The 27,898-nt window shown below is 40.7% G+C and overlaps 1 protein-coding gene across 1 annotated transcript in view; it reads right to left on the reverse strand.

The window, feature by feature from the left end:
- Positions 1 to 27,898, reverse strand: part of MACROD2 (mono-ADP ribosylhydrolase 2) — a gene marked incomplete at its 3' end in the record, with an annotated part of 1,963,559 nt that overhangs the window by 17,901 nt on the left and 1,917,760 nt on the right. The window contains 1 exon segment of the mRNA XM_082670986.1: positions 2,063 to 2,140. Within this exon segment, the coding sequence (XP_082527112.1) occupies positions 2,063 to 2,140 (78 nt within the window).

A 27,898-nucleotide genomic window follows, 5' to 3' on the forward strand; every position in this document is an offset into this window, starting at 1 on the left:
GTCTTCCCTCTTCTTAGAAGTTCCCCACTTCCCTCCCTGCCTTTGAGCTGGCCAAACACAAGCGATGATGGCTGCGTGACACCCATGCTTTGGTAGCTCTGAATAAGTAACCTCTGTTTGTTCTCATTTGGATAGTCTTCATTTGTTGGAACAAAAGCAACAATCCAAATCTATTTTACTTTTTTTTTTTTTTTTTTGCGGTACGCGGGCCTCTCACTGTTGTGGCCTCTCCCGTTGCGGAGCACAGGCTCCAGATGCGCAGGCTCAGCGGCCATGGCTCACGGGCCCAGCCGCTCCGTGGCATGTGGGATTTTCCCGGACTGGGGCATGAACCCGTGTCCCCTGCATCAGCAGGCAGACTCTCAACCACTGTGCCACCAGGAAAGCCCGAAATCTGTTTTACTTTAATCAAATTTTCATGTTCAAGAAAACCAGTGGCAGGTGCTGGAGCTCACATTCCAAAGAGACTTGAAAGAGGGAATGACATTGGATGGCAGCCCACCCAACTCTCTCTCAAGGAGGTCTCTTTGTTCCTCCTGCAAACTAGCCTTGGTTTCTAATGATGTGTGAGCCCATTCTTTACCCCAGTTATAAACTGGCCAGTTACAGGAAGTGTACCTCTACAAAAAAGAATAATGTATGCACTTTCTATCCTGGTCTACAAAAATATGGGTGAGTGTTCCTTTTCTGTTCCTTCCTCCAACCCAAGGGTCCCTAGTTCCAAAACCTAATAAGTGTTAGTATGAAAAGCATTTCATGATCAAATAAGTTTGGGAAAAGCAATGTTAAATGATGTTAAGAAGTTTCTTTACAGCTGAGACTTTGGAGAGCCTGGAATGTGCATGGCAAATCTCCAAGATTTCCCACATTTATCTCCCTTTTATTCATTGAGCATTGCATGGACCTCGTATTCTTTGGAACATGCTTTGCAGAGAACTAGTTAAGAACCGTGCCTATGGTGTCACAACAAGGCTGGGGAAGGTTTCATTCAACTGAGCATCACCAACATGGGGTGGCTTTTAATGGAATGAATCTGGGGTTTGACAATATTACTCCCCTAGATAAAGCATGCCCAGGGGTTAAAAAACAAAATCAGTTTTTTGGATGTATGATAGGCTTAAAGATGTATTGTAGAACATGGGGAATATAGCCAATATTTTGTAATAACTGTAAATGGAAAGTGACCTTTAAAAAATTAAAAAAATACTTAATTAAAAAATCAGTTGGTACAGAAGGGCTTATAATTAAGGGAGGCAATTAGGTGAGGGCAAGCCTTGTAGCAGGGTGGAATGCATGGTATAGGAAACCATTTAAAACCACCAAGTAACTTCTACCAGTGGCTGAAATTTTCCCAAGGTCATTATCAACTCAAAGTAATTGGCTTTGTTTTCCTGACTAAAATAACCCAAACAACAATATACATATAAACAGTTGATCACTGAACAATAATTCTGGTTCTCTTAATCTCTGTGGGCAAGTGGAATTAAATATTTAGAAATCATGTGTGCTCAAATAGTTGTTTTTCTAAATGATGATATTTCAAAGGGTTTCCAGTATCATTGTGCAGGGGCAAGGCTATAATATTCCTGAGGCTCACAATTTCTAGATGCCTTCAAAGTAAGATGTGACTAAAAAAAGGTTTTTATAAATAAATTTATAAAGTACTTTTAAAGACTCACTGTGTTTTTGGCCAAGCCATCTGATGTGTGATACAGTGAGGTGAAGTGATGAAGGTCCAAGAATAACCTTAGCCCAAACTCAAGCCAGGGCTCCTCTGAATGCTGAGTGTTTGCTGAGTGTTTCCATAAGGTTCACCAGCTAGACTTCAGTTTAGCCTTGGAATTACCCACTGTTTGTTTCCTTGGTGTTGGGAAGTAAGATTCAACTGAGGCACATGCTGTTTTTTCAAAAGGCTGCCAATTTTGTTAGTTCCCAGTAGAAAATGGTTTTTGAACTTTACCTTGTTCAGACTGAATATGTTGACTCATAGAATAGACAGCTCCCTTAATCCTAGATTACACAGATTTGTAGTTTGTGTGACTCAAATAGCTCAGAAACTTACCGTCAGGACTTGTAGAATTTTCTGTGTCACCAGAGCCTTCGCTTTTCACAGGAACTCTAGGTGTGTCCTCGCCTTGCGCTGAAAAAGAAGATAGTCCTTGATTAGTAGAGAATTAGAACAGCCTGACTGCCAATTGTTCTGTCAACCTCCATTGCCCTCTTAAGTTTAAAAATACTCCTGGGATTGAACTTCTTTTGCAGAAAAGCTTAAAGGAGCAAATAGTAGGTTGAGTTGCTTGAATAATCACATACATACACGCACAATGTCTCAAATTAGAAAGCTGGTAGCATGAAAGCGGCAAAACTTGGTTTAATCAGAACAACCCACAATTTGAATTTGGGGAAATTTGTGTGTGAGTTTATGTAGCTTAAACTTGGAAGAGAATGAAAAAAGAAAACCTATTTTGCCTCAGGCATGCCTGAAAGCTGAAAGATTCATTCTCCTGGCAGTGAAGTTTAAACACAAATGAATGGCTCAGTTGCTCCCCTAGAAGACCTCAGATGCCGCCATTTTGGATCGTTGAGAATCCCATCTTTAGTTAATTTCTGTTGTAATTGTTCTCTATTTACAGTTTCATAAGGCTTGTCATCACTTGCTGTGGCTGAAGCTATATAACATGCCTAAATGTAGTTGTAAGGAGACTGTTTTTCTTGATCCGATATTTGTACATATAGAAAAAATGATCACTATAATCTAGTTAACATCCATATTTCTTATTGTGAGAAAATTTACAGATAGTCAAAAGGACAATAATCTCTTCTTAGTTAAATATCTATTATGTTTTCACAGCTTAAAGAGCCAGGGCATTTGAAAATACAAAGATAGAAAATACTAGATGAGTCCATAACTTAAACAAAAGATTAAATTCAGTTTCATTACATGAATACCTATTGAGTCCAGAGTAGGTTCAATTTGACCTTTCTGTTAGCGTGAAGCAAGGCTAGGAAAGATCCAGTGTATAATCTCTTCAAAGAAAGATACCTTTAACTTGTACTCTTGGTAATGATTTACTGAAGCTGAGAATCAAGAAGTAAGGTGACTAATCTTTGAGCCTGGGTGGATGGAAGGTCAGTACTTGACAATATATAAAACAAAAAAAGTGAAGGGAGGTGAAGAGGGTCATTTAAGTGGAGATGCCAAACAAGTTTTGCATCTAATGCTGAGGAAGAAAACTGAGAATTAGACATGTGGGAATTTGGGAGATGTCCATGTAGAATAATGTTATATTGTTGATGACATGAGAGTAGATGAGAAAAGTCAGGAAGGGGATAACATAAGGAAACGTGACTCGTGGATACCCAAGTCCTACAAGGACAACATGAAAGTGACTGTGCCCATGAGTTCTTTTAGGTTGGGAAAATGAAAACAAAACTTGAAACTTCCAGCTGGACTTAACCATGTCATATCTTTTGTCACTCTGTCAATTCTAGAAAATAGACCATTTTCCAATTGCTCATCAACACATTCCTTACAGACACAATTACAGAAGAAACTACTGATGGAGTTGTCTAAGCTTGGGAGCAGGAAGTCTTTGCTAGTATGCCTCAAAACAGAAGTAGTTAGAAAAAATGGAACTATTTGACTTTATATAAACACAAACTTTATGGGTGGAAAAGCTACCATAAGAAATGTTTAAAAAAAGAAATATTACCAGTTGAGGAAAATTATTTATACCTTTTATCATAGACAAAGGGTTAATATCTTTGATATATAAAGTACTTCTAAACATAAACAAGATTGACAATTGGATAGAAAATTGAGCAAGAAATCTAACAGGAAGTTAATTAAAACATAAGAATGGCCTGTAGTTGTGTGAAAATGTGATTCACTTTGCTACTAACGAAAAAAAATGCAAGTTAAAATTAAACTGAGAGGGCTTCTCTGGTGGTGCAGTGTTTAAGAAGCTGCCTGCTAATGCAGGGGACACAGGTTCAAGCCCTGGTCTGGGAAGATCCCACATGCCATGGAGCAACTAAGCCTGCGTGCCACAACTACTGAGCCTGCGCTCTAGAGTCCGCAAGCCACTACTGAAGCCCGCACGCCTAGAGCCCGTGCTCCACAACAAGAGAAGCCAGTGCAATGAGAAGCCTGCACACCACAACTAGAGAAAGGGATTTCTGCCTAAAGTAGACTATCATACTGTAGAATAACACTTCCACCAAGAACAGCTAGAAACATTGAACAGATTGAGGAAATTAAGGCACTAGAGAGCCATTAATGCAGCAGAAGCTGGAGGAGGTGAAAAATGGTGAACCTGACATTCCACATACAAAGAAGTTTAACAGAGCCTTCAGATGTTTTGTAATGAGATTTGTGGGGAGAGAGGAAAAACTTACAGGTCAGGGCCCACCAAAGAAGAGGTGCACTGATAAGTACCTTGAGTTTTCTGTGGGTTATACTTGGGGGGGCAATGAACTTGAAATAGACCAGTTCTTAAAAAAAATTGAAGGCCTACTTTTAATCAATTTAATCTCTGATTTGATTTCAGTGCTCTACCCAATCCTACCAGCCTTTCAGAAACAAAAATAAATCCTCTCTGGAAGAAGATAAGGCCACCCAGAGGCTCAAGTTATCTCTACAATTTTTCGCACATAGTGTCTAGCATTCAATAAAAAATTACCGGTCATTCCTGAGGAACAAGAATGGATCACTGAAAACCAAGACAATATATAGAGACATGTTAGAGATCTATTTGTAGATACAACTTTAAAATATGGTTAATGTGTTTAAGAATTGGGTGAGAAGAGGGAGAATTCTCATGGCAAAGAAGTTAACTGGACTAGACGCTAAATAAAAAAAAGTCAGATGTAAATTCTAGAACTGAAAATTATATAATAATTGAAGTTTAGAATTCAATAGGTGGATTTGGTGGCAATTAGACACAGCTGAAGGAGGAATTTACAAACTGAAAGCTAAGTTAGAAAATATAAAGAATAAAATACAGATGAAAAGAATTAGCAGATGTATGAGATAGGGTGTATCCTATGTGTAATGGGGCAAAAGCAATATTTTAAAAGATAATGGCTGATAATTTCCCAAACTGAAGGGAAAATATCAAGCCACTGCTTTAAGAGTATTATGATACCCAAGCAAAATTAATGCAACGCAAATCTTATTCAGGCCAATCAGTGTAAACTTGCAGAAAATCAAGGTTAAAGAAAAAATATATATTTAGGAGTAAAGACCCATTAACTTCAAAATAGCAACAATAGGAATTATAGATGACATCTCAATAAAAATCATGGAATCCAGAGACAATGTAATGATATCTTCAAAGCACTTAAAGAAAATATCACTAACGTAAAATTTCATACCTAGCAAAATCTTCTTTCAAACTTCCAATTTGAAATAAAAAATTTTCAGGGAAAAAATAGAATTTGTTCAGGGGGAAAAACAGTAGACCTACACTGAAGGATTTTCACTATATGAAAATATAAATTCCAGGTAGATTATAGAAATTTGAAAGGTAACATGGAAAAAGACCTTTATATCATGAGGCAAAAATTTCTTACACAGTTACAAAGCACTGACCATTAGGCAAAAGACTAATAATATGGAAAACATTTAAATTAGCATCATTATTTTATCAAAACACACCATTAAGAGAGTGCAAAGTAAACCAGAGTAGAAGATATTTGCCATTTGTGTTTGTGTACATATATATATATATGTATATATACACACAAACACACACATATATATAATATGGATCTCACTTACAAAGGACTCTTGTACTAATATATAAAGAAAACAATATAACATAGAAAAGACAAGGAACCCAACAGAAAATGGGCAAGACACAGACATGTCATAAAAGAGAATATCCTGGCTGGTCACTTAATTTCTTCAATGACTTTTACCAAATCTCATAGTACTTAAAAGCCTCGGCTTTTTCACTATAAAAATAACTATAAAATGTTCTAACTCCTTGGACACCATCAGAACTTATTAAAATACAACATAATTGTTATATTTCATAAGATGATTACTATGGAAGGAAAGTTAATTGACCTAACACGATTTAATCAGTACTTCTTTGACTTTCTCCTTGGCGTCATTGTTTGTGATGGGATCTAGGGTACCTGTAGCTGATTCTTCCAGGAAATCTCTTTCAAAGTCATTACTCTCAATGGTAATAACCCTGGTGATATTACTATAGAGATACCTCTCTGACATCTCAGAGAACTTTCTAGCTAATAGACAGGATGCTAGTTAATATAATAATGCTCAATGAAAATGAAGGAGCATACAAAACACTTTTAAGAGCTGGGCAAGAGAGGAAAAAAGAAGTTGAAGAAAGCAAAACCCAAAAGGCAAATCAGACAGTAAATATTTAAGTTGTTTGCCTTACGTTTTGTCTTTTCAACCTCATTATTTTAAAATATAGTACATTGTTTGAGAAATCTCAGGTTATGCCACCATATTGGCACAGATTAGCATGAGATGTAATGGCAGGTTTTGAGATCCATGACAGAGATGAAAAGAGAAATCATAGTTGTAGCTCTATATATTGCCATGTTCTTGAGCAGAGGTCTCTTAGATCCGCTTCTGAAGACCCTAATGGTATGTTTGGTAGACATTATTCATTTAATATCATGAGTGTGCATGATACATGCACATGTGGTATGAATATATGACTATGTATGTGTGCCATGGCGTGCTTATGTGAATATGCATGTGTATATGTGTATGCATGTGCGTGTGTGTGTGTGTGTGTGGTGTATTTGGAAAGAGGGAGAGAAGAACGACAGATACTTATTACTCTGATGTGTGTGGAACTGTTATTATCCTAACGGTTTCTCCCCTGCTGGGCAATGCTTCTGAGTGCCCCAGAGAAATGATGCCATTTCACACAGACAATAGAATCTGATCAAAACAAAAATTGCCTCTACAGCCTATTTATTTCAGTTTGCCTGTCCTTCCCTCATTTTGATTGCTGCTGCTTGGAACACAAATGAGGTACATTTCAGGGCTCCTAGCAGGAGATAAAAGATGCTGAAATAGAAAGAGTCTGGGACAGACAGTACCATTTTCATTTTCAATTACCAACCTCAACTGTCCTCTTCAAAGCCTTGATTATGATAACCTTTTGTAGGTTAGTTGCATTACATAAAAAATAATAAAATGAAGCAAGTCTCATCACAAAGAAAAGATACTGAAATGCATATAGAATACAATTAACCAGATTTTAAAATACATAAACATGGAGAGAAGTTAGAAGATTCTCCAAGTTTTTCTTTTGAGATTTGTGTTGATAAACTCCATGCAACAAATAGAATTACAAATAATTATTTCTCAGAATGTGTAGTTGCATAGGTATCATGACAGCTATAGAAAGCAGGGCCTGTCTGGATTCAATTGTATTGAATTAAAGTGTGTTGAACCAAAGCAAGCATTCTTGAACCATCTTGACTTTTGCCATATCTGTGTTCCAACATTATTATTAATGTAATGGATTAGGTAATTGTTTCAAAAAGCTCACTTCCTGTCTTCCACCCCTACAGGAGTTGACTTCACTGTTCCCTGACATTGGGCTTGGTCATGGAATTTGCTTTGGCTAATGGAATATTAGCAAAAGTGAGTCAAACAGAGGTTTGAAATGCATTTGTACAGTTGGGGTTTGCCCTCTTGTGCTCCTGCCTTTTGCCCCAAGAAGAACATGCTTTAGGGAGCAGCTGATCTAAGGAGGATAAGACCTGAACTCAACTCACAGCCTGACATCCTTCCTGGCCCAGACTAGATGTGGTTGATCCTCTCTGAACAAAAGAATGGATGATTGTTGTTCTAAGCCTCTGAAATTGAAGATGGCTTGTTATGCAGCATTACTGTGGTGACAACTAATGCTTAATAATGTTTTTAATTGACTCAGGCCTAACATTGCTTCTTAATTTTGTCCCATAGCAATCATAGCTATAAAACTGTGAGCTTAATTTGTGCCTACTTTTTTCACACATGATAATAAATATGTGTGAATAAATAATAGATATGTTAATTTTGATATCACCTAAAATCACCTACAGAGCTGATAGGGATAGAGTAGGATACTTAAATAGCTAGTTGAAAAATCCCACTAGGGGTTTAAAGACAGAGGGAATTTTAAGGGAGTTTGGGAGACTATTGTAACCTAATGACCACTCAAGAAAAGAATCTAGTAACCTAGCAACAATCTACACTACCTTGAAGGAAGACCAAGCACATTCAAGTGCAAGGCACACTCAAGCCACAAATCCTGATAGTTAAAAATACAAGACAATAGATATGGGGTCTGAATCTTGTTACATGAGGTCAGGGAGTAAATGGTCCTTGAAGAGTTGCATTTCTGCATGTAGTCAAGACAGGAATATAAGTGAAAAGGGAAAGAAACTAGGTGAAAGGGGACATTATACTGAAACCTGAGATGAATTACCATATTTTAGTATATGTCATCACCCTTTTGCTAATATACATATGATTAAAATAGCTCAATGACAATCCCGGTCAGACCACATAGGGTCAAAGGAGGAACTAATGATGTAAACCTTGACATCTCCCCAAAAATGAGGGAGAAGGTGGTCTTCCCCCACCTTCCCTCTGATTATAAAAATGTAGCCCTCTTTGTTCTCAGGGCTGCACTCCCTTGCCTGCCCGCTTATATCTCTCACAAGTGTCCTATGCTAATAAACTCATTCTTTGCCTATCACTTTGCCTCACGCTGAATTCTTTCTGCATCGAGACTAAGGAACATGAGCTTCAGTAAGTCCTGACACCAGGTGAGCGGTTTCAATGAAAAGACAATGCGTTTGAGTCCCCTCCTAGTCAGGGATTCTGGGTTCAAGTTCCAGTCTGACTTTTGGCTGGGTTGGAGCCCCATCCGAGAAGGAGTGTGGTTTCAGGGCAACAAATGGTATCTGTATGAAATTTTGAGAAACGCCAAGTTGATGTATACAGATGAGACGTCCCTTAACAGGCTAAACTCTGTTGCGTTCACAATGGTACTAAAATGGAAGAAAACTGGTCGCAGAGTTTAAGGTGTTTGTCACATATATTTAACTTCCAAGCTCAAATGGAGAAAAGCCATTATTCCACATGCATAAACATCAATTTATGTTCTTTTTAAGCAACTGATTGTTAGGGGAGATGAGCTCCATTAGACCTTACTTTATCCTAGAGTGCCAAGTTCACTTTCTAGGTGTAGAATCCAAGTGCAAGTAAAACTAAAGGAGATCAAAGACCAACTTACGGAGCAAGAACAGAGTGTCAGTGAGAAGACAGGACTTGAAGAGAAGTTGAGTCTTTGTATTGTTATACTTCCCCACAAACTGCTCTCTACAATCAAGGCACCAACACTATGTAAAATGATTGTAAAAGTCAGTGATGCAACTCCTCTTAGTGATGTGGTTCCAACAGCGATAAACTAAATACATTTAACCTCAAGAAAAAAATTCCAATCCTTGGTAATGGCATGGGCTTATGCATTTACGCAGCTGCTTCAGTAGCAACCAGGTTTCTTATCCAGGTGTTTTGTGATAATATGTAAGGGTGCAAAGGATAAACACTACGCCTAGGAAAATTCATCCAAAGTGAAGGGAGGCAAAATAGACCAGACAGCATTTAACAGAGATTACTACCCACCTTCTCTACAACAAATGACACACAACAAACCACAAGTCCAGCCTCTACAAATTCCTTCTCTCCTTTGAATACGCCTTTGTTTTGCTTCTTGTAACTCCCTTTTCTGTTACTCATGACAGATACTGAACCTCAGGACTGTCCATTTCTGGCCACCTTTGTGGGAAGCTCAACATCAGTGAAAGGGGATGGAGTGTAGCCCTCTGGAGTTGGACACAGCTGGTTTCAAATCCAAGCTCTGGCATCTCTATTTGTGCGATCTTGGATAGGTCTCGTTCACATTCAGAGTCTCAGTTTTGTCACTTATACATGGAGGTGATGATATCTCCCTCACAACATTTGAGGATCAAAAGAGATAAGGATTGACTATAATAAACGCTTGATTAATATTTTTTGGCTGAGAGAAACAAATTTAATATCTACTTCTTGATGTCTCTTAATCAAGGATATTTAAGCATAAAAACTTAGCTGAATCACTTCTCTGTATCATTCAAGAATTTATCACATTTTTCCTCCTCTTTGGTATTATTCATTCATCCATCCAGCCAGCCAGCATATATATTGAGTCCGTGCTACGTATAAACCTTAATGAAAAGAACTGAATGGAGTAGAAGACTGGCTTAGCTGGATTAATAAATCTCAGAGAATAATACTGTTCTACAGTGTATTTTTCTTTTATTATTACCTCTTAACATGCAGGGTGTTGAGATTCCTCCTTCCTTCCTTCCTAACTTCCTTCCTAATATCTTTCCTCCCTTCCTCCCTCCCTCCCTTCCTCTCTTCTGTCATTTATTTTAATATTTTACCAATTTTCTATTTGATTGCTCATTTTTTTCTTACTGAATTTTTTTTGAGTTTTAAAAAAAATTTTATTGGAGTATAGTTGATTTAAAAATGTTGTGTTAGTTTCTACCACACAGCAACGTATATTCACCCTCTTTTAGATTCTTTTCCCATATAGGTCACTTAAAAAACAATATCTGAAGATTTTAGAAGAAAGCATAGTAAAATTTATTTAATGTATCTTAAAGAAAATCAAAAGAAGGCAATCCAGGAGAAAATATCTGCAACGTGTTTGACAGAGAGAGGGTTAATTTTCTTAATTTATGAAGACTACATGAAAGTCAATAAGGTCATTACTACAGGGTGAGCATGTGACACACACATTAGCAAGCTACTCCTTTCGCACATTGTCTGTGGAAGCGTTTTCTTTGGGAGGGTAAAGTGGTCACAGCATCAACCACATTCATTGTGCTGGATTCCTCAGCAAGTGTGTCCCATGCCCAGCCCAGGCCACCACTTTGTCGGTACTGTTGCCTGTCACAGTGGGGGCTATCCTTGGGGTTGGATAGTTTTTTTCAATTCAACGTGAGCCTTGCAACTCGTTTTTGCTCTAAGAGCAAAAAAGTCAGCTTGGGCTTCGCTATTCTCTTTGCTGTTTTCTCTCTCAGCCTCCAAAGCAGAAGGTGATAAACCCTAAGCAAACCCTACACAGACTCCTCAGGGAATGAAGGGGGCTCCTCTTTCAAGGGGGCTTCATCTGGGACTTTCCAGCACCTCCTCCTCTGCTTCCTGCTCACCCCCAAGATCTTGCCTTATTTATTTTCCCTTTTGCCCTCTATCTGGTGAAATTCCTATTGTTTTTTTCCCCTAGAGGTAATTAGATCCAGGAATTTGTTATTGGTCTGCCTTTCCTTTTCCATTTTCCTCCCAGCAAGAGATATTGAAATGGAGAATCACAGCTTGTTTTCCTGTCTCTTTGGGGCAAGGCAGAATAAAGGTGTTCATGGCTGGCTTCATGCGCTTGTGCAAATCTCCCTGGCCTGCTCTTCTCCCAGTTGGGAAAGTAAATGGTAGCTAGTAAGACCCTATTCAGGATTATTTCAGAGCCTGGTAGAGCTAGGGAGTAGGTTGGGGGTGACACCAGGCTTACGCCTTCCTTTTGCCATGGCTATCAGCTCGTTCTTTTTTTTTTTTTTGCGGTAAGCAGGCCTCTCACTGTTGTGGCCTCTCCCGTTGCGGAGCACAGGCTCCGGACGCGCAGGCTCAGCAGCCATGGCTCACGGGCCCAGCTGCTCCGCAGCATGTGGGATCCCCCCAGACCGGGGCAAGAACCCGCATCCCCTGCATCGGCAGGCGGACTCTCAACCACTGCGCCACCAGGGAAGCCCTGCTTGTTCTTTTAATTACTGTTTTTATTTGTGTTGTTCGTTTGCTTGTTTTACTTATCTGCTTTCATATCATTATGTTTGGGTGAGTGAGATTTGAAATGTGACTTCACATCACCAGCTTAAACCCGAGACCAGATGTGCAGACTCCTTTGATTTGTGGGATGGGGTATTCACTCGGGGTGTCTCACATACTTGGCCTTTGTCAACAGCTGGTTTTAGGAATATTTATCAAAGGATAGTTCTGATCAGACTTGAGGTTATGGACTGAATATTTGTGACCCCGCCCCCCCCCCCACCCCTGCCACAAGATTCATATGTTGAAGCCCCAAGTGGCAATGTGACTGTATTTGGAAATAGGGCCTTCATGGAGGTAATTAAAATTAAATGAGGTCACAATAGTGAGGCCCTAATCTGATAGGACTGTGGCTTTATAAGAAGAGAGCTCTCTCTCTCTCCCTTTGCCATATGAGGACACAGTGAGAAGGGGGCCACCTATAGGCCAGAAAGAGAGATCCCGCCATAAACCAAATCAGCCAGCACCTTGATTTGGACTTCTCAGCCTCCAGAGCTGTGAGAAAATAGACTTCTGGTGTTTAAGCCGCCCAGTCTATGGTATTTTTTTTATGGCAGCCTGAGCAGATGGGTATACTCGATTTACAATTAGTTCCTATTTCTTCGGGACAAAAGTACAATTGTAAGCCATCTGCCCCTCATCTAACCTATTTTCTCCCAAAGAACCTCAATCCTAAAGCTGCTCCTTGACCATCCTACTGGTGGTCATCACTTGTAGACACATGCCCTTGGCTCCCTCTCCAAAGTAAAAAAGGAATGACTATTCTCAATGGTGAAAAACTGAAAGCATTTTGTCTAAAATCAGGAAGAAGACAAGGATGTCCACTCTTGCCACTTAGTTTTGGAAGTTTTTCAACATAGTTTTGGAAGTCCTAGCCACAGCAATCAGAGAAGAAAATGAAATAAAATGAATCCAAATTGGAAAAGAAGAAGTGGAATTGTCATTGTTTGTAGATGACATGATACTATACATAGAAAATCCTAAAGATGCTACCAGAAAACTACTAGAACTCATCAATGAATTTGGTAAAGTTGCAGGATACAAAATTAATACACAGAAATCTCTTGCATTACTATACACTAACAATGGAAGATCAGACGGAGAAATTAAGGAAACAATCCTGTCTACTATCAAAAGGATTTTATCAAAAGGATAAAATACCTAGGAATAAACCTACCTAAGGAGGCAAAAGACCTGTACTCAGAAAACTATAAGATACTGATGAAAGAAATCAAAGATGACACAAACAGATGGAGAGATATACCATGTTCTTGGATTGGAAGAATCAATATTGCCAAAATGACAATATTATCCAAAGTAATCTACAGATTCAATGCAATCCCCATCTAATTACCAATAGCATTTTTCATAGAATTAGAAGAAAAAAAATTACAGTTTTTAAGGAAATACAAAAGACCTTGAATAGCCAAAGCAATCTTGAGAAAGCAAAACAGAGCTGGGGGAATCAGGGTCCCTGACTTCAGACTATATTACAAAGCTACAGTAATCAAAACAGTATGGTACTGGCACAAAAACAGATATAGCTCAATGGAACAGGACAGAAAGTCCAGAGATAAACCCATGCACCATGGTCATGTAATCTATGACAAAGGAGGCAAGAATATACAGTGGAGAAAAGACAGTCTCTTCAATAAGTGGTGCTGGGAAAACTGGACAGCTACATGTAAAAGAATGAAATTAGAACATTCTCTAACACCATACACAAAAATAAACTCAAAATGGAGTAAAGACCTAAATGTAAGACCAGATACTATAAAACTCTTATAGGAAAACATTGGCAAAACACCCTCTGGTGTAAATTGCAGCAAGATCTTTTTACAATCCACCTCCTAGAGTAATGAAAATAAAAGCAACAATAAACACATGGGACCTAATGAAACTTAAAAGCTTTTGTACAGCAAAGGAAACCATAAACAAAACGAAAAGACGACCCACAGAATGGGAGAAAATATTTTCAAATGAAGCAACCGACAAGGGATTAATCTCCAAAGTATACAAACAGCTCATGCAGCTCAATATCAAAAAAACAAACAACCCAATCAAAAAATGGGCAGAAGGGGCTTCCCTGGTGGCGCAGTGGTTGAGAGTCTGCCTGCCGATGCAGGGGACACGGGTTTGTGCCCCGGTCCGGGAAGATCCCACATGCTGCAGAGCGGCTGGGCCCGTGAGCCATGGCCGCTGAGCCTGCGCGTCCGGAGCCTGTGCTCCGCAACGGGAGAGGCCACAGCAGTGAGAGGCCCGCGTACCGCAAAAAAGAAAAAAAAAAAATCAGAAGCTGTCTTTAGTAGATAAAAGGCAGTGGCGGTAGCCGAAGGTGGGCATGAAATCAGACACATGCATATACCTTTTCCTTTTATGTTTAACCGGATGGTGTGCCTGCATACAGCCACTTTGAGAATGGTTTGAAAATTCATCACTAGTTATTGTCAGAATAGTCAGGCTATAGAGACCCAATATTTGGGAAGTAAACCCCCAAAACATATCCACCAGATACTTCAGTGTCTACTACATGCTGAGATAAAAATGGATGAGGCATACTGATGTCTTCACGGACTTCACAAGCTAGCTGAGACGGGGGTGGGGGGGTTGAGATTGAGAACATGGACCACCCACAAGCCACGTGTTATGGTATGAACTAGGAACTCTGGAGGCCCAGTGGAGAGTGAGTCACCTTTTTTGAGGGCTGGTGAAGAAAAATCTTGGAGAACAAGGAAATGACATTTAAGTTGGAGCTGGTTAGAGGAGTCAGTTTCAAATGTTTTGCATCCTTGCCAAGCATTGGGATAGGTAGAAATATCTCCTGTGTGTCAAAGATCTGGAGGACTCAGTTTCTTACATCTTCAACTGGACCACCTTAGGCCTGACCTGTTTTACTCCTCATCTCCCTTTGCTGGTTGTGCTGCCCCCATGGAACTCTAAAAGGCAGTTCCATCTCCTTTATGTAAGATCACAACCACTGAAGCCTTCCCAGGTGTTGCCACACTTGGCTTACCTGAGCTGGATTCCGATCACATTCTACACGTCTGGCTTTTCTTTCCCTTTTCCAGGCCCCAATTAAGCATCTAACTCTCATTCAGCCTCATAATGCAGTCCCCACACCCTCCAGGGCCTGGCAGGAGTGAAGGCTACAAGTAGGCCCTTCTCAGCCGGGGGCCGCCAGGGCTGGTCTCAGATCAGGGTCTTTCCAGCAGGAACAATACAAACCGGGTGTCTCTCAAATGCCACCCCCCCACACACAACCATCACACCCTCTTTGTGGCTCTTATTTCTCTACGGCGACCAGATAAGTCTACCCAGCAGGGCCCTAGTGAGCACAGAGATAGGTATTTTTTTCCACAGGAATCTCTTGATTCTTTTACTCTAATAGGGTTTTAACTATGTAAGGAGCCACAGTGGGGTAGCTTTGGGCTTTCAAATGATTCTTTATGTGGTATCTTTCATAAGGAAGGAAACTTGCTGCTGGAAATAACCCACGTTGGATTCTTAGAAACTTCATCACACACTTAAGTCTCCTGAAAGAAAGTGCCTCTGACTGCTTGGGTTGAAATCCTGAGTGATTATATACACAGCTCTTTAGTCAAAGGATTATTTAGTCCTATACATTCTTAATTATAGATTCCTTAATTATTTCCACTAGATTTTGCCCTCATGGTATATTTTCCTAAATAGCACAATTTATTCAGAACATTTAATAAAATCTAGTGGGTCGTCTTTGTGATGACCAAAGTACTAGAAATCAATACCCAGGAAGAAAGCTGTATAACTAGTAGATTTGCACAATAAATAACTAGTAGATTTACAGAAACACTGAAAGACAGTCAGAGGACCCTGATCTGGAAGTAAGTGTTCTGTTAAGGAAATTCCATTTCTAGTCTTAGACTCTCAATACCAATTCTCTCAGCTTCAAAGAAAAATGAGATTTTTTTCCTACTAGGAGAAGTTTTCAAACACACCTGGCATTAAACTAGAGCCCATTTTATATTTAGCTTTTCTTCAGAAAGCCCATTTCACAGATGCCTGGATCTTAATCTTTGAACTTCTTTGTATTTAATCATTTTTATGCCTTCTGAGAGTTTATCACTACCAGAGCAAACACTTACACACACACACACACACACATACACACACACACATACACACACACACACACACACACACCCAGAAAAGACTGTCTAGGCCACATTCATTAAACATGTAACTAAAACTGCTATTAAACTCAGTCAGATGCCTTTTACCAAAGAGAATTCTAAGTTACCTGCAAGAAATTGCTGTTATGTTTGCCAACCCCCTCTACCTAGGGGCTTTATTCCCCTCCTAGGTAATAGGCCTATCTTGTCTTTTGCTGTCTGAACCAGACTGCTTTGCCCAAGAAATAAAAAAAGATCTTTGACCATATTCCAGTCCAACAAAACCCTTCACAGGTGTGACGCTGGGCCCCAGAAAAGTGGCATGGCTGCCCCAGGCCATCTGGTGATGAAGTTGGGGCTTAAAGTTCTTCCAAATTCACTCCTGGGCTATTTCCACTTCATCAATCTAGTGACAGTGGTGAGAGAGCCCTACAGAGGCAGGTGAAATGGGACTGGAATTTGGGAATGGCCTAGAATCTTCTTTCACAGGTCTGCTTGGTCAACTCTAATCCACTTGAAAGCAATGGACTTGAAGAATGTCTTCCATGTCCTTAGGATGGCTTGGGGGAGGGAGAGGAACACAGACCTATTCACAATGAGGAGAGTGAGTCCTGTCGAACGCCAGGGACTTCTGTGGTCGGCTGCAGCAGGTTCCGTGGGAGTGGTGATACGCCAAGGTCTCGCCTCTACAGGACCTGCGGGGCCCCGTAGCATAGACCATACTCCCCTGCCAGATATTTTAGAGTCAAAGCTTGGGGCTTTCATTCTCCTTTTGAAGATGGGTACATGCCATGGCCTCTTTAATCTGGAAAACCAGGTTACTGTCACTCTGAACCTCCTACCATGTGGTTAGAAGTGTGTGATGGCTTGGTTTGGAGTCCATGGGAAAGAGTAACTATGAGGCAGAGTACGTTTTCGTGGCTTGCTTGAGCACCAGAGGATCTGAGGGCTCAGCAGTAAAGTGGGTGAGCCGTCAACAGAGGTTGGGTCTGTGATGATGTCACCCTCTGGGCTCCAGGGCTCTTCAGTGCCAGCCTCTGGGAGCTGACATGCCTGGGTCGCTCAGTACTCTTCCTGCTTGCCCCTGGGTGCTGAACATCTTAACTCTCCCGTTGCTTCGTAGATTGATTGACTTCTGACGGCTGAATTTTGCTTTTGTCTTGACTGATGTCTCTATAGGCACCCTGGTCTCTCCCACAGTCATGAATCTCTTGCTTGTTTCAGAATTTTGACAACCGAGGGATTCCCTAGCCCTCTGTGTGGCTGCCTTTCTGCCTCTTTTCTCAGACTGTCATAGATACTCCTGCAGCTGTCAAGCTGCTTTCATTCTCTGTGTGGAAACAACGCCTCCAGCAAGAGAATGGGCTCTGACAGCACTAAATAATGGGCCTTGCACCTGCTTTATCTCTTGACTCTTAATCTCTTGTTCTAGGAGATAATTCAGGAAACTCGCCCATAATAGAAAAAATAACATCCAGACTTTTCCTTTCAGGCAAAGAAATCTTAATCCTTTTTTTGTTCATGTATTTTACCAAACTAGAGATCCTGTCACATCACCTCTTCAGCAAGATACAATTCACCTTTGAGGAGAAGGCAATCCAATTTTGATTTATTGATCTGAGGACACAATGCTTTTCTTAAAAAAAAAAGAAAAAAAAAGTGTAGACCCGTCTATGTGAAACTGTCAAATAAAAAAGCCTGAAGACCTGGCTTTTTAAAAGGGGAGATACCAACGGAGTTTGATTTCTTTCTTTTTACAGAACTATACAGACATTTTTGCTTGTAACATAATTTTTTTGAAAGTTCAAAATAACGCAGCTAGAGGTAGTAACATTTCCCCTGCCCCATGGCTTCCTTTGGGCAAATGGTAAGAGTATTTCTAAAGGCCACCCGCAAATTTCAGCTTTCTGTTCTGTTGCATTTAATTGGTTGCTATTTGGCTGCCTTCAATAGAATATTGATTATATGTGTGGCTGTAAACCTTGGAGGAAGAAAGAAGATGGGTTCTTATATACCAGTAAGTGTCCTCCATTATAAAGAGACATCTATTAGAGATGTGGAGGTGGTGTTGTGCTGGTGCTGGTGGGGTGTGTGTGTGTGTGTGTGTGTGTGTGTGTGTGTGTGTGTGTGTGTGTGTGTGTGTGTGTCAGGGGACAGAAAAGGAGTGCTCCTTAAGGTTTTATTAGGCAGGAAAGTGACAGTATCTGTTTTGTGGCTAAATTGTTACTACTGTGTTTCCCTGTTTCAAAGATACATTTTTTCCCCCACGTTTTAACATCAGAGAAGTTGAGATGAATCGAATAATCAATGGCTCTACAATTGCTATCAACCTGGATTAAAGCCAGGTTCAGATAGGATTTGCATCTGCTTGTTAGTCACTGGACAGCGTTACCAACCCCATATTAGTTTAATGTCCTGCTGAGATTTCTACGGATCGCACTGGGATATGAATTCAGGGCACAAACCTGTATAATTAGCATCAGCATGTGATTCAACTTTTTAAGGAAGACATTTTTTTTAACCCTTCTTCCATCAATGCCAAAGGTCAGACACCCAAGCCTCCTAGCTTTTTGGAGCAGCTATAGTTGGTGCCTGGGCCACCACCCCTGGGCCACCTCTGAGTCCCCCTGCAGCTGCACCAGACAGTAGCCCCGTGTCCTCCGACAGTTTGTCCCCTTGAATGCCTGCATCTCTCTGCTTCTCCACTGGCAGGGCCAGGGTAGCTTTTTCACCTTGGGACAGAACAGCCCAGCCGTCCTTTGCCAACGAAAGTCTGAGAACATTTGCTTATTAATTGCTCTTCACTAAAAAAATGCTGGGGATCTAACGCCCCCCAGGGCAGCCCTCAACCAACCAGGGAAGGGAGTCATTGGCTAACACTCAGCTTCCCTTGATTCTGAGGTGTGTTCTACATTGGTCTTCAAATTGGTCTTCAGAGGGACTGGGTCCATTTGCTCACAGTGTAACTGGCTCACGACCCATACTTTACTGGTTCCCTTCCCTTCCCTTCCCTTCCCTCATTTCCCCTAGTGCTTCCTGGGGCCGTTTCCCAAATAAGCCACCTGCATGAAAGGTGTGACTTAGGATCTGCTCTCGGAGGAGCATAGACTAAAGCACTGTGCCCTATTTCTCCTTTACCCGCATCGGACGGTGTAGCTCTTTTTGCCCTATATTGAGTTCTCCATCTGGGGACTTTTTCTTTCTCGGTGAGACTGAATAGAAGAGTAATTCTTATAATTGAAGGGATCTTAATTTCAAGGACATACAATTGATGGAAAAATAAAACCCTGCTGGGATGACATAAACACATTGAAATTACAAAAATGAGTCATTAGCTTTTCTCCCCAGAATCAGTATAAAGTTTTAAATAGTTGTAAAGTGTTCTGTCCACCCTGATCCAATTAAACTAAGTTGGCACCTATATGGGTCATGGTATGGGTCTCAGGCCTCATCATATAGTTCTAAAAAATCATTATAGGAAATAATGGATATCAAGCAGTTTTATTCCAGTTGTAATTTTACTGTTATGTTTTTTAGGATTTCTCATACGTGACGTGGAGGTTGATTAGCTGATGGTAGTAGCCCCAGTGGTCCACTTGAGTTTGTCCATGGACCATCTGCTCTGGACTCACCTGGAGATGACTACAAAATGCAGATTTCTAGGCTTCTTAGCAAATACATTGAATAAGAATCTGTGGTTGGTGGGGCCTGGTAATCTACATTTTAATAAGCTTCCTCGATGACGTCTGTGTGCACAGAAGTTTGAGAATCATCTGCTTTTTGACTACTTTTCACTAAAATAGCATCTTTAAGGTTCCTGAACTTCTTCTAGTGTGTGTGCTTAATGCATTGACTACTAGAAATTTTATTCACAGCATAAAAGCTATAGCTAATATTTAAAAAAAGTGAAAAGGAGCATTGGGAATAGCATTGTCTTGATAACGTGCCCTTTAAAAAAATGACCACATTCTACAATTCCAGACAGAAATTCTGGAAAAGCACATTATTCATTCATTCATTCATTTAGCAAATTTTTATTCAATACCTATAATTTGCTAGGTTATTTGATTACAAAGATGAATGAAACTCTATTCTAACTCAAAGGCAATGGCAGTGTAAAGGCCCATGGCATCAGGGTTGAAAGCATGAATTTCATGTGTGAATTCTGATTCTACTACTTATTTGCTGAATGATTCTGAGCATGTTATTTAACCTCACTGTGACTCAGGTTTCTAATAAATATGTAAAACACAGAAAGTAACGCTTACCTCACAAATAGGTAATGCATATTATAAAGCACTTAGTGGAGTGTTTGGCTCATAGTAAATAATTATGTAAGCTCTAATTTGAGTGATAATAAAATGCACCATCTGTCAGAGCAGGAGAAGACACAGGCAGTATGCACAGTGGTTACATGCCTTGGATTCTGGAGCCAAATTTGTGGGGTTTCAATCCTGGCTCTGCCACTTCCTAGCTGAGTGACTCCGGGCAAGTGATGCCTCTTCCCCTCTGTTCCCCCTGCACAACTCTGCTTTGTCTCTTTGACTTTCTCATGCCTTCTTCCTCAATAAACTTTTGCTCCTAACTCCATCTAGGGGTCTACTTCATGAAGGATGCAACTGACACAGCTGGTCTTTAGGTGTGCTTTGGGGGATGGGAGCAGTAGTCATGCTTATAGAGTAAGCAGACAGTTAGTAGAGACAGAGATGGAAATAACCGATGGGGCAAAGTCCTGTGGGGAGGAGCTCCTACCCACTGCTTTAAAGAAACCTGTTTCTGCTTCCTATGCTGAGTGAGCAGAATTTTCTACTGCCCAGAGCTTCCTGCACACCTCGGAAACCTCCTTGCCCCTCACCCAGGGATTCTGCCAGGTGGCACTGAGAGGGGGAGAGAGTTCCACTGGGACTCTCAAGTAAGTACTAGTCACTGGCTGTGCGCCCTGAACAGGCCATAAACCCTGTGCAGAAGACAGAAAGAGCAAAAAAACCCTGCTTCCTGCCCTGAGAGTCACAGCCAGAGAGCATTCCAAGCAATACTGGGCAAATTGGAGGATGAATTTGGTTCTCACTCTACTTTCTCATTTCAGTTTGTCGCCAGTTCAATATTTTCCAAACTGACTATAGAATAGACATGTGTCTGGTTTCATTTCAAAAAAATAATTGGGAGCATTGGCAAGGAGAGGACTTGGAGCAGAAGCAATTGCTGTTCACGGACGCTGCTATGGCTTATTTTCCCGTTCCTGTGAAGGGTGTTACTGTATGTTTTTAAGAGAATGGTGTCTCATACAGATGGCCAACAGGCGCATGAAAAGATGCTCAACACTGCTAATTATTAGAGAAATGCAAATCAAAACTACAGTGAGGTACCACCTCACACAGGTCAGAATGGCCATCATTAAAAAATCTATAAATAATAAATGCTGGAGAGGGTGCGGAGAAAAGGGAACACTCTTGCACTGTTGGCGGGAATGTAAATTGGTACAGCCACTGGGGAAAATGGTATGGAGGTTCCTCAAAAAACTAAAAAAAGAGTTGCCATATGATACAGCAATCCTACTCCTGGGCATATATCCAGACAAAACTATAATTCAAAAAGATACATGCACCCCTATGTTCACAGCAGCACTATTCACCATAGCTAAGGCATGGAAACAACATAAATGTCCTGACAGAAGAATGGAGAAAGAAGATGTGGTACATATATACAATGGACTACTACTCAGCCATAAAAAGAATGAAATAATGCCATTTGCAGCAACATGGATGGACCTAGGGATTACCACACTAAGTGAAGTAAGTCAGAAAGAGAAAGACAAATACCATATGATATCACTTACATGTGGAATATAAAATATGCCACAAATGAACTTATCTACAAAACAGAAATAGACTCACAAACATAGAGACCAGATTTGTGGTTGCCAAGGGGGAGGGGGTGTGTGGGAGGGATGCACTGGGAGTTTGGGATTATCAGATGCAAACTAGTATATAGAGAACGGATAAACAACAAGGTCCTACTGTATAGCACAGGGAACAATATTCAACATCCTGTAATACACCATAATGGAAAAGAATATGAAAAAGAATGTATGTACACGTATAACTGAATAACTCTGTACAGCAGAAATTGACACAACATTGTAAATCCACTATACTTCAAAAAAATTAAAAAAAGAGCATGTCTTCTGACTTTATCATTTTCAATCAAAAATTAGTCCATCAGAATGAGTCATGGCGAAGCATTGACAAGAACAGGGGACTGATTCATCCAATACTTCAGCTGCCGAGATCTCTGCTGTCCCACCAGCACCAGTCAGCTTTATTTTCTCTGTTTTCTAAACAGTGTAATTTGATTACACTTCAAAAAATGAGCTTCCTTATTTTCCTATTTATTATGTAAATTACGTATGTAAATTCACATGGATGAAGATACACAGACTGTTGTCTGTAAAAAGGATGGGCTGACGGTGACCCGAGCGGGGCTTCAAGTTGATTTCCTGGTGATGGGGAAGGTCTTGGCTGCCGTTTAGGTGCAGTGCTTCTCTGAGAAAGACTGAGCATATTGAACTGAATAACGGATTCTGGCCACAGTACGATACAACCAATCAACGTTCTCATCTACAAGCACCCACTGAGCATCTACTAAGTCTCTCTGAATTAATTACTTAGCAGACATTCTTTGAGCACCTACTATGGGCCAGGCTCTTGACAGGCAACGAGGAACCAACACCGTGTTAACATACAGTCTCTGCTCTCCAGTGACTTAATGTGATTGAAATTCAAGGCAGTAAGAATTATTCTGGGTTAGGAGAGGGCATCTAACCCAGTCTTGAGGGAGGGACAGGGAGTGGCTTCAGGGAGATGTTTCTGGACAGAGTCACAGCCCAGCTGAGCCCTGAAGGATGAATGGGGGTGGCCAGGAGGAAAGGAGGATGGGAAGGGCAGCAAGTGCAAAGGCCCAGAGAAGAGGGCAGGTGGCCGGTAAAGGACCAGGGGTTGTTATTCAGGATGGCTGGGGTCTAGAGTTCAAGGGAGGATGGCAAACCATGAGGCCAGAGAGGCAACAGGGACCAGTCCTTGGAGGGCTAAGAAGTGTCATTCAAAAGACTATGAGACCCGTGGAGGTTTTTAGACAAGGGGTGAGATAATTGATTCAGCTTTCAGGAATATTAATCCGACTGACTGCTGAGGGGAGAATGAATTTAAGGGAGAGCCTAGAAGTAGGAAGAACATTTAGGAAGGGAGAACTTTTCTTCCTGGGCACAGAGCTGGACTATATGTCCCAGCTTCTCAAAGGGCCTCAGGACTGAGTCACAGCCAGTGGACTGTGGACAGAAGCAGGATGTGCTGCTTCTGGGACTGGAACTTAAACACCCTCGTGTGTGACCTGCATGCTCCCTGCCCTCATCTGCCATGCCTTGGTAGTTCTCAAACTTGAGAACAGCTGGTTAAATATGTATTTCTGGGTCCTAGAGCCAGAACCTCTGATTCAGTAGATTCTGAATTTGCACTTTTAACAAGTTACCAGGTGATGCTGATGCTGCAGGGCCAGGAATCACATTTTGCATCCTGAGGCCCTAAGCGATGCAGAGCTCCAAGATGGACAAGAGGGAAGTGCCCTGGCTTCCTGAATGACTGTGTGGGGCAGTCCTGTCCCTCCTCAGAACTGCTTTGGAGTGTGAGGGAAGGTAAGAAATACAGTTTTCTCGTGTGAAGCTATGGAGATTTTGAAGTTGTCTGTTTTGGCAATTAGCCTACTGGGATGAATCCGTAGGCACTGGTAGAAAGGACATATAAGACAAAGTCATAGTGCGTGTGGTTGCCGGTCCCATGTCCATCTGGCAGAGAGATCATTTCTATCAGAACTGGATGCAGTGCAAGTGTGGTTCTGAGGCTCAGCTTCCTTTCCCCTCCTTGTTGGACTCAGCCCTTGCTCTTCCCTTTCACAGTGGACATACTTTGATTGCTCATTTGGCTTCTCCTCCACTAGATCATGGGCTCTTAAGACAGCCAGGAGATCTTCTTAATATCCTCACAGGATCTGAAGCTTCACGTGCAATAAGGTGTTGAAGAAATAATTAGTAGTCATCTTGATGATGTGTCAGTAGACACTCGAGTGCCCAGTGAATGTGAGTGGATGGAGGCGTGCGCCATATTGTCTCCTCCCACAGTCCTTTGCACGTGCTTCTCCTTCCCTGTAACATTCATCCGCCCCCTCCCCAAGGTAGCTACCTACTCAGTTGAGACATCACTTCCACCAGCATGGCTACTCAGATGAAATCCTGCCTAGTTGCCTATCCTTATGTCCCTTTACTTTCCTCTTATAATTTTTAAAATATATGTGTATAAAATATGTGTGTATATGTATATCATACTATTTTGTAACATATTTTTCTAAGAAAGCTTATTCTTTTTAAACTTTTCTCAAATTTTGGCTCTTTTGCAGCCCTGCAAAGAAATTTTGGATCTCTTTGCACCCCTGTAAAATCATATTTATGTTTGACTCAATGGGTCATCCAAGTAGTCCAGTATCCCATTTCTATGAATCATTCCAGCATTTGATGAATGATGGCCAAATATTGTCTGGCCCTTAGAATGTGCTCAGTAATCTTGGAAATTGATTGACTGTTTTATTGAAACAATAAAAGTGGACAAACTCTCCAAGGAAAACTTTTTAAATAAAAAAGAGTAAAAGGCCTTGGGATGTTATCCACAATTAGGAAATAAAATAATTCAGAGAGGGAGTCAGAGGAAAAGTAGGCGTGCACGCCTCATGCTTCAAATTCAAGGGCAAGTCATGGCATGAACACTGCATAACAACCAGGCAGAACCAACACTGGGAGGAGGTCACAAGTGTGAAATGTAGAAAGCCACTGCTGGTATCCACACTTGTAGCACGAGGGTACAATTTTAACAAAGCTGAAACACGAGAGACCCGAAGCATGAGTAGAAATCTGTGATAACAGAGGGACTATATTGTGAAAGAATGGAGACGGTGTGTCACATGTATAAGACCCCTAGTCATGAAGGAAAATATGGCGGCACAAGAGGGTGATGGAGGCAACAATAACAACCACTGGTTTTCTAAGACGGGGAAGACCTGTGTATGTTTGAAGTCCAAAGGAAAGTAAGTAGTGGAAAGAAAGGTATGCATGATGCTAGGAAACTGGAAATAATTGAAGAGACAAGGTGTTGTTTGACAAAATTAAAGGGAAAGGGATCCAGATGCAATGGTGAGGTTAATTTTTGGAAAGAAGAAAAGGAGCTATTATGTCGAGACAGAAGAGAATAAGGAGGGGATGTGTGTTGGATCCAAGGTATTTTTGGTGGAGAAGACAGAAGGTTGCGGAACTTCCCCTTCAAACTTTCCCTAACTTTCTCAGCAAAGTGGAAGATAGGACCATCTGTAAGAAGAAAGGATTTGGAGAAAAAAAAAAAAGAAAAGAAAAAAGAATGGGGAAAGTTTAGAACTTGATTACCCAAGGAGTACACTTGGGTAATCAAAACGATGACTTACTCACAGGAACCACTAAATGCAGCACATCAGTAACAATATTTTTCACCAAGAAAAAAGACCATGTAAATTTATACTTCCAGAAGCCTTGGCATTGCTCTGAAATGAGCACCTAAACCGATGATCTCACTGTTGTATTTCTTCTCCCCGTAAGAGCTAATTCCAGGCATTTCATTTTCCACCTCTTAACTCTTCTGTGTACTCTTCCTCATGTGGCCTCCCCTGGCCATCTTATAATATTCACTTTTTAATATTTTACCATCTCTGATTCATATTCTCTATCCTTCTAGTGAAATGAACTTGACAAAGAGGCTGTATTGCCTTTCTGCAGCTTCATGTTGGTTTGGCAAACATGTATGGAGTACCACTAGGTGCTAGGAGCTGTGGGAAATGGTGGGGAAGTGACTATAAATTAAACATTGGACCTGTCCTGGAGGATCTCACAGACTCTCTGGGAGACAGACTCACAGATATATCATTTCAGCACCATGTGGCCAGTGCTGTCTTGGAGGCACATATGATCTTGAGCAACTAGATTAATGACATTTATTCATTCTCTAAATATTTTGTGAGTGCCCACATGTGTCATGTGATGGGAACCTCTGACAACATAGTGCTGCAAATAGGTAAGGTCTTTGCTCTCTTTTATTTTGAGGAAAATAAAAGATTTTGGTGTGATAGAGATGCAGCAGAGGGGAGTTAATTAGTTTGAGTGATTGGGGAAGGTCTCACCAAGGGGAGAATTTCAAAATGAGACCTGAGTGAGGATTCACCCAAAGATGCAGGAACAGATGTTTCCCCGCAAAGAGCACATCCAGTAAAACGACCCAAAGGCTCAGGTATACTTGGCGTGTTCAAGGAGCAGAGAGAAGGCCAGTGTGCCTGGACATAATGAGAGGGAAAGAAAGGAAGGAGATATTGTTGGGGAGATTGACAGGGGCAAAGAGTTTGCATTTTATTCTAATTCAAGGATTCAGTACCTAAGCAGCATTATCTTATTTCTAGGAATTCAACCAGTTCTTCAAGGGCCACATGCTACCTCAAAATATTCTTTACAACACCACCAAAAAATGATTGCTAGTGAGTATGGTTCATCAATTATTCAATCATTTATTATGCACCAGCTGAGTATCAGACACTGTTCTGGGTGCTGAGGTTTCAGCAGCTGCAAAGTAGAAAAAGTCCTTGCAGTCATGATGCTTATGTGTGGGGACATTTCAGTGTGTGGGGACATTTCAGGTAAAGAAGAAGTAAATGCAAAGGCCCTGAGGCAAGAGCATGGTTATAATGTGTGAAGAAAAACAAAGACATGAGTGAATGAAGAGAAACTGACAGCAGAGAAAAAACTCTTGGGGGTGGGGTAGGGAGGTGGTGGCAGTGGATCAGGATCACGTGGGTCACTATACGGATGCTGGGTTATACTGGGAGTCACTGGAGGATCTTGAGGAGAAGTGGGACATTAGATTCATATTTTGTAAAAGGATCACTCCAAGGAGACAATAACTATAAGGGGCCAAAGATGAAGACAGGGAATCAAATAGTTATGGTGATAATTGAGGTGAGGTGTAGTTTTGACTGGGGAGGAAATGGGGAGACGGGAGATGTGACCATATCTGGGTATATTTTGAAAAGAGAATGATAGGATTTGGCGATTAATTGGATTAGGAGCTTGATGTAAACAGGAGAGTCAAAGATAACTTCACAATTTTATATCTAACCATGAGGCACAATTGCCATTGGCTCAGATGAGGAAGTCCGTAAAAACTGCAGCTGGGGAAGCAGAGACTCAGTTTTGAAAAGTTTAAGTTGGAGTTGCCAATGACAAATCCAGTGGAGAGGTTTATTAGATAAATCTAGAGTTCAAGGGAAATGTCAACAAATGGGTAGAACAGGATAATCCCTAAGTTCCCTGACACGTCTAAACTAAAGATGAAAAATCAATAGCCATAATATATAAAGGACTCTTATAAATCAGTAAGAAAAAAAGATGAATATCCTGTTAGAAATATGGACAAAAGATACATACAATTCTTAGAAAGAAAAGAAATAGCAAGAAGTAACCCCCCAAAAGTTCTGGTACTCAGATTCAATTGTAAGGCGAAATTTAAAAAAAAAACTAACTATATGATAGGAACAATAACAATAAAATATATTTTAAAATAAACTCAAAACAAGAAATGTATATAAAGGAAAATTTTAAATGCTATGGAGGATTCATAAGAGAGGCTACTTTCGTAATGAAGACTCACTGTGAAGAATGAGCCTAAATTGAGCTTACTCCCAATATAAGTACTCATAGTAGAATAAGAAGAACTAATTACGA

Source organism: Grampus griseus (genome assembly GCF_964374135.1).
Source record: "Grampus griseus genome assembly, chromosome: 14".
Classification (NCBI taxonomy): Eukaryota; Metazoa; Chordata; class Mammalia; order Artiodactyla; family Delphinidae; genus Grampus; species Grampus griseus.